Source organism: Physeter macrocephalus, chromosome 11 (genome assembly GCF_002837175.3).
Source record: "Physeter macrocephalus isolate SW-GA chromosome 11, ASM283717v5, whole genome shotgun sequence".
NCBI classification, from domain to species: domain Eukaryota; kingdom Metazoa; phylum Chordata; class Mammalia; order Artiodactyla; family Physeteridae; genus Physeter; species Physeter macrocephalus.
This window is the reverse complement of record NC_041224.1, coordinates 66,772,628-66,785,247: the sequence shown is the minus strand read 5'-3', so window position 1 is coordinate 66,785,247 and position 12,620 is coordinate 66,772,628. Positions and strand designations below refer to the sequence as shown.

The 12,620-nt window shown below is 55.9% G+C and overlaps 1 protein-coding gene across 1 annotated transcript; it reads right to left on the bottom strand.

The window, feature by feature from the left end:
• Nucleotides 1–6,882: 6,882 nt before the first annotated feature.
• CIMAP1C (ciliary microtubule associated protein 1C) lies at nt 6,883–10,303 on the bottom strand. The gene is made up of 4 exons (XM_007118684.2): nt 10,183–10,303; nt 8,990–9,100; nt 7,982–8,095; nt 6,883–7,364 (listed from the first exon to the last, which is right to left on the bottom strand). The coding sequence occupies exons 1-4, from the start codon at nt 10,301–10,303 to the stop codon at nt 6,883–6,885; spliced, it is 828 nt and encodes a 275-aa protein (XP_007118746.2).
• Nucleotides 10,304–12,620: the final 2,317 nt, after the last annotated feature.

Here is a 12,620-nt window from a genome sequence, read left to right as displayed (position 1 = left end):
TTCCACCTGTGCTGCCCAGGGAGGAGCAGCCTGTCCCACAGCTCCAATGCCTCTGTCCTCCAAGAGGCCGGGTGTGAATCCCAGGAATTTACAGCCCAGCCTTCAGTGGGATTTATGAGTCTGCCTCAAGCCTGGCCTGCAGGGAGTAGCCGCCTGTCAGCCACCCCCCGCCCCCCCGCCCCCACCCCTTGCTGCTGATTGATGAGGATGTTTCCTGCCAAGAAAAACTCCCCTCTGTGTCAGGCAGCAGAGGAAAAGTTTCCCAGGCCCAAGGGCCAGCCCCTCACCCCATACCTGTCCTCCATCTGGTCGCTTCTCCTTGCCTTACAGCCCACGCCTTCCCCTGATCCCCCCAGCCCCACACGCTGACACCCAAACAGGAAGTGCACCCAAGGATCCCAACTCCTGGACCAGAGCTCCACCCTCCCAGACCTGCCACTTGCTCATCCCTTCCCAGTGCCTTTCAGAACAGATCCATCCCAGGGCCCAAGGCTAGAGCACCAAATTCCAGAATGAATCACTGAGGGAATCCAGAACACACACACACACACACACACACACACACACACACACACTTCACAGATGAGGAAGCAGAAGTCCAGAGAGGGATGGGCCGTGCCCAAAGTCACACAGCAGAACAGTGGTGTGGCTGAGACCTGAACCCACAAGACCCTGGACTAGTCATGTCCATGTCTGGTCACGGCTGATTGTCACACAGTCATGCGGATAGTTTTCATCTCCAGATAAGGACTCCTCTCCAGAGAACTGATGGACCTGGGTTTGAATTTCTCCTCTGTCACTTTGTATCTGAAAGTCACCACTTCTCAGTGCCTATTTCCTCACCTGAAAAATGGGGCTCAAAAATAATCCTGACCTCCTGGGGTCCTTATGAGGTTCAAGTGATACAATACAGGTGAAGTCCCAGGACAGAGCTGGGACCCTGGCAGTGCTCACTAGGTGGTGGAGATTGTCCTCCTTCATTCCTGATGTCTCAAAGGGCCCCACTCCCTGATTTGCTAGGGGATGGGATAGGGTCGTTTAGGGCAGGTGGAGCAGGAGGAAAAGGAGAGGATGTATGTGGGGCTGCAGGGCAGGACTGAGGCCATTTTCTGCTGGAGGAAATCCTGGAAGGGTCCCTGGAAGATGTGACTTCAAGCAGAGGATGCAGAGCTCTACCTCTCTTGCTCTGAGGCCACTTGGGGACTTCCTGAACACCACAGGCCTGAGGGGAAGCGCCCTGCCCTGGAAGCCAAGCGCAGCCCCAGCCCGAGCTGCTTCCCTGAGTGATCAGGGGTCAAGTCCCTCCCCTCTCTAGGCGTCTGCAAAACAGGGCCAGAGAGGACCGGACCACACACCCTAGAGGCATCTTCCAGCTCTGACCTTTTTGCAAGCCCATCTAGACCCATCCCATGCAATACCTAAGTTTTACCACTGGGAGGAAGAAGAGAGTGCATCTGGAAGCCAGCCCCCTGCAGCTGCTGCTGGCCAGTACCTCGCCCAGCACCAGATGTTCTTTGCTCCCCCACACCATCAGTTGGCTCTCCAGGGAACCAGAGTTGAGTGATCACCCACATCCAGACACTTGCTTATCCCCACAGCCCTGCAGAGCAGCCAGCATTCTCTACTTTTCAGATGGGGAAACTGAGACCAGAAGAGGGGAGGCCTTGTTCAAGGTCACACATCAGACATGGCAGAGCCAAATCTCTAACCCTTTTTTCCAGACCCCAACACCCAGCCCCCTAGCAGAGGCTGTGTGAAGGGAGGACTGGAGTCAGGTGGACTTGAGCTGGAATCCTGGTGCCCCCACCCCTAGCTGTGCATATCACTAGGCAGGTCCCCCACCCTCTCTGATCCCTGGCTTATGTAGGCGTCTGGCACATGGCAAGTGCTGAACACACGAAGCCACTGCTTTGTTTCCGGTATATTTTACACTCCACGAGAGCAGACGCGTGTCTATCTTACTCACCTTGGTGTCCCCAGAGCTAGCATGGGGTGGATGTTCAGAGAATAATAGCTGCCTGGAGGCCCTCTCCCTCCTGGCCCTGTCTGGCACTCAGTATAAGGGTCTAGCCTCTTCCAGTCCCTTCCACCATCCCGGATCAACCCCTTCCCTTTCCCCCTCCCTTTGGCAGCCCACACACACCCAGGCCCTGAGATAGTGGCTCCTGCCCACCTGCTCACCTTTTCTCCCCGTGTCTCTCAGCCCCACTTTTCCCTGTCCCTGCCTCTCCCTCAGTCTCCTGCTGAGCCCCCGCTCTGCACCATACACTGTGTTTACAAGAAAACCATGACAGTTTTTTATTTCTCTCTTTTGTCTCCCCTCCTCCCCTGAAGGGAACGCACTTCCACTCTCCCAGGAAAAAAGGAAGGCTCCAGAAGAGAAAAAGCAAACAAAGGACAGTGGGGCCATGGGTGCCCCCAGCCCCGCCCATGGGCCACACACATACACACACACACACAGTATCCTCCTCTTGTCCAGGCCTCCAAGAGCCATTCTGTTATTTGGGGGGTAATTGAAAAATGTCGATCTTTATTGTAGAGGATAAACTAGGCAGAGGGACATGGGGAGCCAAAGGGAGAGAGAGAGGAGAGCCAGAGGGAGGCAGAAAGACTAAGAGGGGAGAAGAGTCAGATGGGAGGGCGTGGACTCAGAGAGGAGAGAGGAGAAGCCAAAAGGAACGGGTCCGTGGCAGACTCTTCCCCTACAGTGAGCCTGGCAAGGCAGCTTCTGACCCCACCGGGAATCCCGGGAGAGCCGGGTGGCAGGAGCTCCTATTCTAGTCCTCCTGTGCCTGGGCAGCCCCTGCAGTGGGGTCTCTGAGTGCTGGGGGCAGGGAGAAGGGGTCTGGCTTGGTCAGCGAGGGCTCACAACCACACGCGCCCCATCCAGAGGTGGGACGCCAGCCTGGAGGGTTGAGAGCCAGCCAGCAGTTCCTCTGCTCCCGGGGACGGTGAATCATGCCCCAGCTCCATCCTGAGCACAGAGCCCCTGCCGAGCTCCCTTCCCGCAGCCCACGCCCACTCCCTCTGCACGGTGGGGAGGAGGGGAGGGTTCTCACGGTTCATCTACTCTGAATCTCCAGGGCAGTGGGCTGTGCAAGGGAGCCTGGGGGCGACACGAGTACGTACGTGAGATAAGGAGGCGCCTGGAGAGAGGGTTGTGTGTGGTAGTAAATGTGCGTGTAGTATGCGTGTGTCTGTGTCTATGCCTTTCCCTGGGAATGTAATTTCAGGCCCGTGTTTGAGTGGGCTTGGTGTCAGGGTGTGTGTATGGAGTAGGATGCGCGGTCTGAGCGTGCGCGTGCACGTGTGAGCAGTACTGTCAGAAGTGTCTGTGTCCTGTCCCCATGCATGTGTGGGTAAAGGACATGTGTTTGTGCACAACCCCTACCTGTGAGCCTGTGTGTGGTGTGGCAGTGTGTCCCCGCAGGCAGGGCCCCTCTTTTGCCCCTGGCCCAGGGCCACCGTCCCCCCAGCCCTGGGATCCACGGTGACAACGGGCCCTCAGAGTCCCTCCAGCAACAACAGAATGACGGCGACCTATCCGCCACCCTGGCCAGCGTCCAGGAGGGTTGTGTGACTTCAGTTTTACCACCAAGCCCTGGCAGGGGTGACCCACGGAGACCAGGCCTCCCTCTGGCCCTGGGAAAGGAGGGCGGAAGCGCTGGTAGGTGCCCTGCCATGCGCTGACCCTCACCCCCCCCTCCTATGTCTGCCCCCTCTTGGAGAGTGCTGCTTCTCATCCTGCCACCGAGCCAAGCTCTGAATCCTGGAGGGCGCGGCTGGGACTCGGAGGCACAGCCAGAGCCTGGCACAGGGCCGGAGCTTAGCAAATGTTTGTTGAATGAATGAATGATTGTGTCTGTGTGATCATGTGCCAGGCTCTGGGACCTAAGTACCTGAGGGCACAGGCTGAAGTCCTACAAGAATCAGACCAGGGCTTCCTGCCAGGTCAAGCGTGGCCCCCAAGTTGTTCAGAAGGGGCAGGGTCATCACCCGGCCAGGCCTGAGAGGCCATGCCCACTGACCTTCTCCAAGTCACCTACATGGTCACCACCACAGGAGCGGCAAGGCCAAGAGACGGGGACTGCTTCATCCAAAGGTCTGTCTCAAGCTAAATGACCCTGTCACTTCGTGGGCTGAGGCACAAGGGAGGCCCCATTTATCTTCTCTGGAGGCCACATCCCTTTCTTGGCGGGGCCATCTCTCTTCCAAAACATCTTCATCCCCCAAAGGTTCATACTGAATCCTCCAGCCTCCTCGCCTTCCCTTGGGACCTCAAACCAAGGGTTAGTTCTAGCTCTAGGGCTAACACCCAGCCCCTGCCCATAACTGGTGGCAGCCAGGGCCAGGCTGAAGGTCTGTTGCAGACTGAGCCATGGAGGCAAAAACTAGGATTTAGTCCTAATGTAAGTCAAGGGTCTCACCCCAGACTGAGCCCTCACTCTAATCACACTGCCAAACCTGGTCACACTCTGAGCCATGACCCTGTCACACACTGAACCCTGACCCTGTCACACATTGAGCCCTGACCCTGATCACAGACTGAGCCTGGACTTTTATTTAGAGACAGGACATTAATTTGTCATAGGGCCAAAGCTGTTTCCCTGCCTCTGGGCCTCAGTTCTCTTCTCTTTTTAATGGAGGGCCTCGGGATGGGCCGAACACTAAATCAGAAAACCCCTACTCAGAGGTTGGCCTGTAGCTTCCCTGACCTGGTGACACAAGAGAGCATCAGCCACTGCCACCTGCCAACCCCCACCCCTACCCAACACTTTCAGCCCAAGCATCACTAATTTTTGCAGCCGCCGTGATAAATGGCATTGTCGGCAAAATGACATCTTTCCAATCTGCTGCAAGACAGATGGGTCCCCAAGCTCACTTGCTGTCTCTCGAGCCTGCCCAGACCAGCCCTGTGGACGAGTGGGGAGGACAGGACAGACACAGTATCCCAGGCATGGGGGCTGGGGCGGGAGGGGGAGGAAATTTCAGGCCCAGAGTCAGGTATGACCCCAGTGGGGTTTTCTACAAGCCCCTTTTTTACTTTTTTTTATTTTTTTATTTTTTATTTTTTATTTATTTATTTTTTGCGGTACGCGGGCCTCTTCACTGTTGTGGCCTCTCCCGTTGCGGAGCACAGGCTCCGGACGCGCAGGCTCAGCGGCCATGGCCCACGGGCCCAGCCGCTCCGCGGCATGTGGGATCTTCCCGGACCGGGGCACGAACCCGTGTCCCCTGCATCGGCAGGGTGGACTCTCAACCACTGTGCCACCAGGGAAGCCCCAAGCCCCTCTTTTAAATATTCAGTTGTTTGTTTCTTTTTGATATTCCAAAGATATTCTCTGCTCCTTTCTATTCGAAATTAGTTCTTCAATACCATTTTCATTTTCAATTAAAACCTGAACATTGCTCAAATTCGCAAGGATGAGCCCCCAGACGCTGGTTCCTAGTGGCCCTTTCCTCCTGCCTCCCTCTGCTTTGGGGACAGTGGCTGCAGAAGGACATGCCTCTTCCTGAGCCATCAGACCTGGGGGACATTCAGCCTCCTCTCCTCCTTCCCTAAGCCCCTCTCTCTCCACAGTTCCTGCCCTCCCTTCCCCACTTCCGCAGGCTGCAGAGCAGGTGTGGAAGTCCTCCCCACATCTCCTGTGACCAGGGGAGCTAGGAGAGGGGCTGGTCCTAGGGCTGGGGACAAGTCGGAACAGGGGATCTGGATACCAAGAATTAAGGAAAGACGACTACCAAACCCTGAGACCCCAGCCTCCCCAGACACCGGCAGGAGAGCTGGCACCAGTGTCCAAAAGCAGCGAAGCCAGAAGACGTAGAGGCTGCGGGCACCTCCTGGACTCATGAGTGAGGCAATACTGCCCCCTCCTGGCTGGTTCACTGCTCCTCTTCTCCTCCTCCACGCGGTGCCTGACGGCTAGGCCGTTGAGGCTGGGGACACACAGGCAAATCTCCAAAGACAGCATGTGACATGCAGACCCTCCTCCCAGCAGCCGCCCTGCGCTTTGCCTATTCCCTAGGCTGATCCCTAGCTTCCAGGATCTGCCCATCTTGTCCAACTTTCTCTCACTGCCCAAGGAATTCTGAAAAGACCACGTCTTATCTAACCCCATCACACTGAGGACGAATCCTGAGTCCCCTCCAAGCTGCCCACCGTCTGGTCCCATTATGGGCCAGCCTCCTACAGCCCAGGCTCCCGCCCTCTGAGCCTCCCCCAGTTCCCTGACCCTGCACACCTTGGTCCCACCTGCACGCCTTCCCTCTCATCTTTACCTCCACCAAGAATACCCTTCCTCCTACACACTGTCTCTGCTTGTCCCCTTGGGTTCTTCTCCCAGGAAAACTGCCCTGTCCCCCCAGCCCAAGCCAGAATGGCTCCTCGCTCCTGCTCCACTCTCCCTGCTCCTCTCTTGGGGGCTGACCACTCTCAGGGATCAGAATCAAACAGTTCGGGAGCTGGAGGGAACTTGGACATCCTCCAAGTCCACCGTCCCCCCTCACAGAGGCCCAGAGAGGTGAGGGAGCTGCACAAGTTCACACAGCACATTAGTGGCAGAGGTAGGCCTAGAACTCAGCTCCCCGGAGTCTCTGCCCAGGGCTCCTTGGAGGACACCTGGTGAGCCACAACAGAACGTCTCCCAGACAGGGACTCCTACTACACTGCCAGTATCCCCAGCCCCTCATCAGGGCCCAAAGAAAGCCACTGTGAGTGTTTGCAAAACGAAGGAATAAATGAAAATATTTATCTATGCCTTCTATGTGCTGGACACAGCAGGCATCAGCTCTGCTACTTGAAACCTTGGTAAGTTGCTCGATTTGGTATAGAAAAATAACTTCTGGGGACAGGGGGTGGGGTTGAGTGCACCAGGAGGGGCCTCAGTCTTGAATGTCGACAACCAGTGGGCACAGGTGGGGCGAGTGCTTGATGCCCATGGTGAAAGCGGGCGTGCGGGACTTGTGCACTGTGACCTGCTGGACGTCATGGGAGCCAGGCCCGGGCCGAGGTGTGTGGTCCACCGGGTAGGCAAAGCGTCTGGCCATGCTGTACATGGGGCTGCGGTTCTGGTAGACAGACGGCTCAGGCCGGGCGTGCATGGCAGGTCCCGGGCCTCCTGCCACATCCTCCTTGTAGAACCAGTTCTTGTCCAAGGGGCTCAGGCTGTAGCAAGGAGCAGCTCTGTTGGCGGGCAGGTTGGGCCCCAGCAGGAGTGGGAGCTGGTACTGGTTGGGGCCCGGGTTGGAGTCCATCACTCTGTAGGGGCACCGGTAGCCAAAGGTGTACTTGGGAGCCCTGCGCTCCCCAGGCGGGTGGGTCTTCTCCAGGTGGTAATGGCAGGAGGCCAGGGTGGGGCTCAGGCCTGAAAGTGGATGCATGAAGGGGAGGGGTCTCAGGGCAGGAGCCAGGCCACATCTCCTGGTGTCCAACTAATGGGTCTAGGGAGGGAGCTGAGGTCTTGGTTAGCCTGGTATGACTTCTCTATAACCACCTTAGCATCGGGCAGGAATATCACCACCCCTGCGTGGGACTATGGGATGGAGGTGGGGAGGGACTTCGGCCATCCTGATATCAGGATTGTGACACTGTTTTCGTAATATAAAAACCCCAAGTGTCATCAGAACATCACCCTTGGGCTGTCATTTTCCCTGTGACAACACCAAGAAAACATCCTGAAATCACTACAGTCTGTGAACTCATTAGCATGATAATATTGCTGCCACAACATGAGCCCTGTGATATTTTTATCATAACATCACCCTGCGACATACATGCATAACATTGGCCTCAAGACATTAAGTACTGTGACACAGACACTGTGACATCAGTGTCTTGATATGACATTGCAGGGAGAGGCCAGAATCTGCAGACACACCTGGCGAAGGGAGTCATCACCCCTTTGCCCCTGCTCCTGTCCCAAGCATGGACCCCCATCCCCCAACCTCCCAACCCTGACCTCCCTCTCCCGGCCCATCTTACGCAGGTTAGAGATACGCTCCGCCATGGGAACCTGAGGGCAGCTGGACATTCCAAACAGAGTTATTTTAGGATCCAAGAAATAGCAAGGCCCAGGGTTGCATATGTCCATGATCCCTGCAAGGCAGCCAAGGAAAGGCCCAGTCAGCCCCAGAGGCCGCCCCAGGGTGAGTCTGGCCTGCCTCCAGGCAAGATCCCCCTCCCCCAAAAAGGATCGAAGGCTCCTTTCCAGTTCCTCGGGCTCTTGAGTGTTTCGGGAACCTTGATTTCCTCATCCGTAAAATGGGGCTTTTAACACATGAACTTGTTCAGAGGAACAGATAAAATAACAGCTGTGCAGCAGTTTGGTCAGCCCCCAACCCGCCAGGGATTGGTGCCAAGGGGATAATAATAGGCATAGTGGCTACTGTTAGTATGAAGAAGGGACCCAGCCCTGGAAAGGGAGTTCCCCTGCTGAGGAGGGTGTGTCACCTCTGGGAGGGGCCGAGATCTCAGACCCCCACATACACGCCCCTGCCCACCTTCTCCTCTCACTGGCCTTGGCTGTCATCCCCAGCTCCTTGATGGCTCTCTGCTCCCCACCTTCCAGGGGGTTCTAAGCACCTGGGAAGCTTTGAGGCCACCCACCACCACCACTTTCCCTCCACTCACCAGCTATTCCTGCCCAGCTGCTATGGCAAGTGAACCCATGGCAGCCAGAGCAGAAGGGCCCCAGCCAAAGACCACACAGCAGGGAGACCCTGCCAGCTGGATGCAACAGGTCCCTTCGAAGCTCCCTCAGGAGGTCCAGTTGGGAAACGCCCAGAGTTCCCTTCAGAGGGATGGGTCACCTCGCACCCCTGCTGGCTTCCTTCTGGACCCAGCAGATCATGTGGGTGTCCCACTCAGGACAGGCCTGGGTTCCCAGGCCTCTGGCTACAGATAATGACTCCTCACCTCTCACCGCAGCCCCAAACATCCAACAACAATAATCCTACGCCCACGGGGATGATGGGTGTGGTGAGCACTCACGCTTCTCCGAGTGTGGGGTGTGCAGGGTGTAGGCTGGCTCCTGGAACATGGAGACATCATGGTCTGTGCAGCCCGTGCAGGATGGCCGGAGGTATTTAGCAGGCCCCGGACCTGTGAGCACCAACAGGGTGGCCCTCAGCCTGGGCCCGCCAGATCAGAGGCAGGGGAAGCCCCAAATACAGTGTGCCTTAAGAACTCTGGGGTCTTTGCTCCCACTGATGTCACCCTGAGACAAAGACCACCATCGAGGTGCTTCCTTTGGGGAAAGGCAGTGTTCCCAGATAAAATGTGATTTCCCTTGGACAGGCAATGCATAATCATAGAAAAAGTCATAGTTACAAGTAACTGAGACCTTATTCTGTGCCGAGTACTATGCTAAGCATTTCCTGTGGGTTATTTCAGTTAAGCGTCTCGACAATTCTGCAAGACAGATACCCTGTTTTTCCCATCTTACAGATGAGAAAATTAAGGCTTAGAAATATCAATTGACCCAAAGTCACACAAGCTGTTATTGTGAAAATTCTGAGACACCAGCCAACAGAGCCTAAACATTTAATCACATACTAAACCACCTCCCACATAGAGCAACAATCAGTCATTAACAATGTAGTAAGAATTAGTTTGCTTTCAGTCAGTTGAGAGTAAGATTCAAGGGAAAAGGAAAGCTAGAGCTGGGCTAAAGATGCCACAGAATCCCTAGCCTTTTTCCAAAACTGGCCTCACTTCAAACCCCTTCCTCCCCACTCTCCTCCCCCCTCCCCCTGCAAAAAAAATTCCCAGCAGCTAATACCGCCTGCAAAGTTTAGCTTGGAAGTGCTGATCTTCTGTGGCTTTGAGGAGAGTCTGAAAGGGCTTTTCATTAACAATGTAGTAAGAATTAGTTTGTCTGCTTTCAGTTGAGAGTAAGATTCAAGGGAAAAGGAAAGCTAGAGCTGGGCTAAAGATGCCACAGAATCCCTAGCCTTTTTCCAAAACTGGCCTCACTTCAAACCCCTTCCTCCCCACTCTCCTCCCCCCTCCCCCTGCAAAAAAAATTCCCAGCAGCTAATACCGCCTGCAAAGTTTAGCTTGGAAGTGCTGATCTTCTGTGGCTTTGAGGAGAGTCTGAAAGGGCTTTGCAGGAGGCAAGACTGGAAGGCTAGGACACCTTCAGCAGCTCTGCAGAGATGAATGAGCCCAAGCCCAGGTCTCACCTTTAATTGTTGCCAGGACAACAGGGGTCTGCTTTACCTCCTGCCCTGAGGGCACCTGCACCTTCTTGTCTGTCTGCTGCCCATAGAACACAGGGTTCCTGACCCCCTTGGGCAGTTTCATGTCTGGGGCCAAGCAGAGGGCAGTAGCAGCTGCTGAGAGACCCTAAGCAGAGGGCAAGGAGCTGGGCTTGGGTGGGGCCTGTTCCAAGGGCCCCTGCCCAAGCCCCTCTTTCCACTCTCTCTCCCTGATGCCAGAGGCTGTGTGGAGGCTGGGAAGCAAGACAGTCCTCCTGCAGCTGAGGCCCTCTGGGGTACAGCCAGCTGCAGGGCTCGGCAGACTGGAGCTGGGGATGACTTCACTGCAGAACTTAGACTGTTTATTTCCTCCAGTTGCCGTGGTGCCGGAACTGTAGCATAGAAATTCTACGCTGGCAGCTCAGCTGTGGAACCCTGAGAACTCGGCCCCCTGTCCCTGCTCCCAACCTGCCTAAGTAGCCTGAGGGTCTCCAGAACCTTGGGGCAGGAAAGAAAAATGGAGAAGTGGAGTGACAGATCCAGCTCTTCACTCCTGGTGGGTGCCCTGGGGTTTCTGAAAGAGTGGACGGGTCATGGGTGAAGGGTTCTTGCCACCTGCACAGCCCCCTGGGGTGGTCCTCTATTCCCTGTCCCTCCCACCTATCTCCCAGGTTCTGGACATGCCCTCCCTTCTATCACAGTCTGTTTTTTCTTGGGAAAGTATCAAGCCAATTATTTCACACTAAGGTGTGACTGTCTGATAGCTTCCCAGACTCCTATCCCACAGTGTCTTTAGGGATCCACGTCTAGAAGAATACTTGCCTGCTGCTGGCATTTCAGGCAGGCAATGGGGAGCAAATAAAGGAGGAGGGAGGGTGGTGCTGAGGCCTCAAGAAGCTACTTCCTGTGCCTGTGGTCAAGAGCACCCCCTGTGGTGGCGTAAGTGTGAGAGAAAACATTGAGGGATAGGGAATATACCGAGCTACTATATGATTGATGGATGAGCCCCAGGGCTGAGGAATTGCTAGACACTCCTTCACCCCGAAAAAACCCAGAGGCTCAGGGGCCCTGGGGCCTGCTTGCACCTAGCAGTTCATAGCTCACACTAAGGGTTTGATCTAGAGGGGTTTCCACCTCTGGGAACAGATGACTGCTGGCTTTAGAGAGAGTGTCTGTCACAGCACCGGTACACAGATAAGGAAGCCAAAGACCAGAAAGGGGCAAAGACTTGCCCAAAGTTTCCCATTACATTAGTAGCAGAGACAGAACTAGAACACAAACCCCAGAGCTCTCTTTAGATCATAGCCTCTGATCTAATGGAAACCAAACCATGCTCTGAACTCATTCCAACCAACAGGCACAATGAGGTCTCGGAGCAGACCAGCCAGGTGTGCTGGGTGCTCCAGAAACCCCTGGTGGGGCTGAAAGGCTTGGAACAGAAGGCAGGGCTCCCCCCCCCACCCGCCACGAGCGGCAGCAGATCTTTCCTGTGCCTCTCTCATAACCCGCGGGGCAGCCAAGCCTCTGATTTCTGGAGGGGCAGGGCTGGGCAAGGCTGAGATTGGCCCAGCCTCAGCTGGCCTCTGGCCACAGGCAGTGCCTCTTCCTCACCCCGATCATTGTCAGCTTTTCCTGGAGGAAACTGCAGGCCTGCTGGGCCCAAGCCCTGATGGTCCCCTCATGCTGATAGGGACCAGATGTGAGGCTGGGCTCTTCACCTTCCTGGGCTGGAGAGAAGGTGGTGATCTACAAGTATTTCAGACCCAGGGAGCCTTCCTGACACCCACACAAACACTGTTCCTGTCTGCCATCCTTGTGCCTGGCTCTCTTAGGGAAACCGAGCCACTCTACACCCCGGAATGTCACAAGCCATCCCACTTCTGCTCCAAAGGCTCCCTTCCCTCCAACTCTAACAGAGACTTAGCTCACCCCTGGAGACAGCCTTTGCCTAGCTTCAAAGCTGCTACTCTGTCCCTCAGAGCCCAAAGTGGAGCAAGTCCCTGGTTTCCTTGGTATCCACCCAGGCAGTGTCCACTCCCTGACAAGAGCACATCTCCCCAAGACTCCAGCATCCAGGGTGCCCCGCTTCATCTCTCCAGGGTGCCATCTGTCTTGACGTGTTGACCTGGCGGCCCTGGCTAATGGTTTTCTTCCCCACCCCCCAACTCCTGCTATTACCCCGGTGACTTAAGCCTCCCCAGGGACCACCCACCATCCCTGGGCCTCCCAGGTCCCAGACCTCCTCATCTCCAAATGCCTCTGCTCCACTCCCTCTCAGCCACCCTCCCCAGCACATCCTGGGCTTCTCACCCTCCTCCCAGGAGCACCACTCCCTGTCCTTCCATTTCTGGCCCTGTACAGATTGCCTGCTGTCACTGAGCTCCCATCGGTGACCCTGCCCCTCCTCCCCATCCTTCAGGCGG

Coding starts and splice junctions, on each gene's coding strand:
- CIMAP1C (XM_007118684.2), bottom strand. CDS start 10,303: ATGAAACTGCCCAAGGGGGTCAGGAACCCTGTGTTCTATGGGCAGCAG. Junction 9,101..10,182: donor TGTCCTGGCAACAATTAAAG/GTGAGACCTGGG, acceptor TGGTGCTCACAG/GTCCGGGGCCTGCTAAATAC. Junction 7,365..7,981: donor GGAGCGTATCTCTAACCTGC/GTAAGATGGGCC, acceptor ATCCACTTTCAG/GCCTGAGCCCCACCCTGGCC.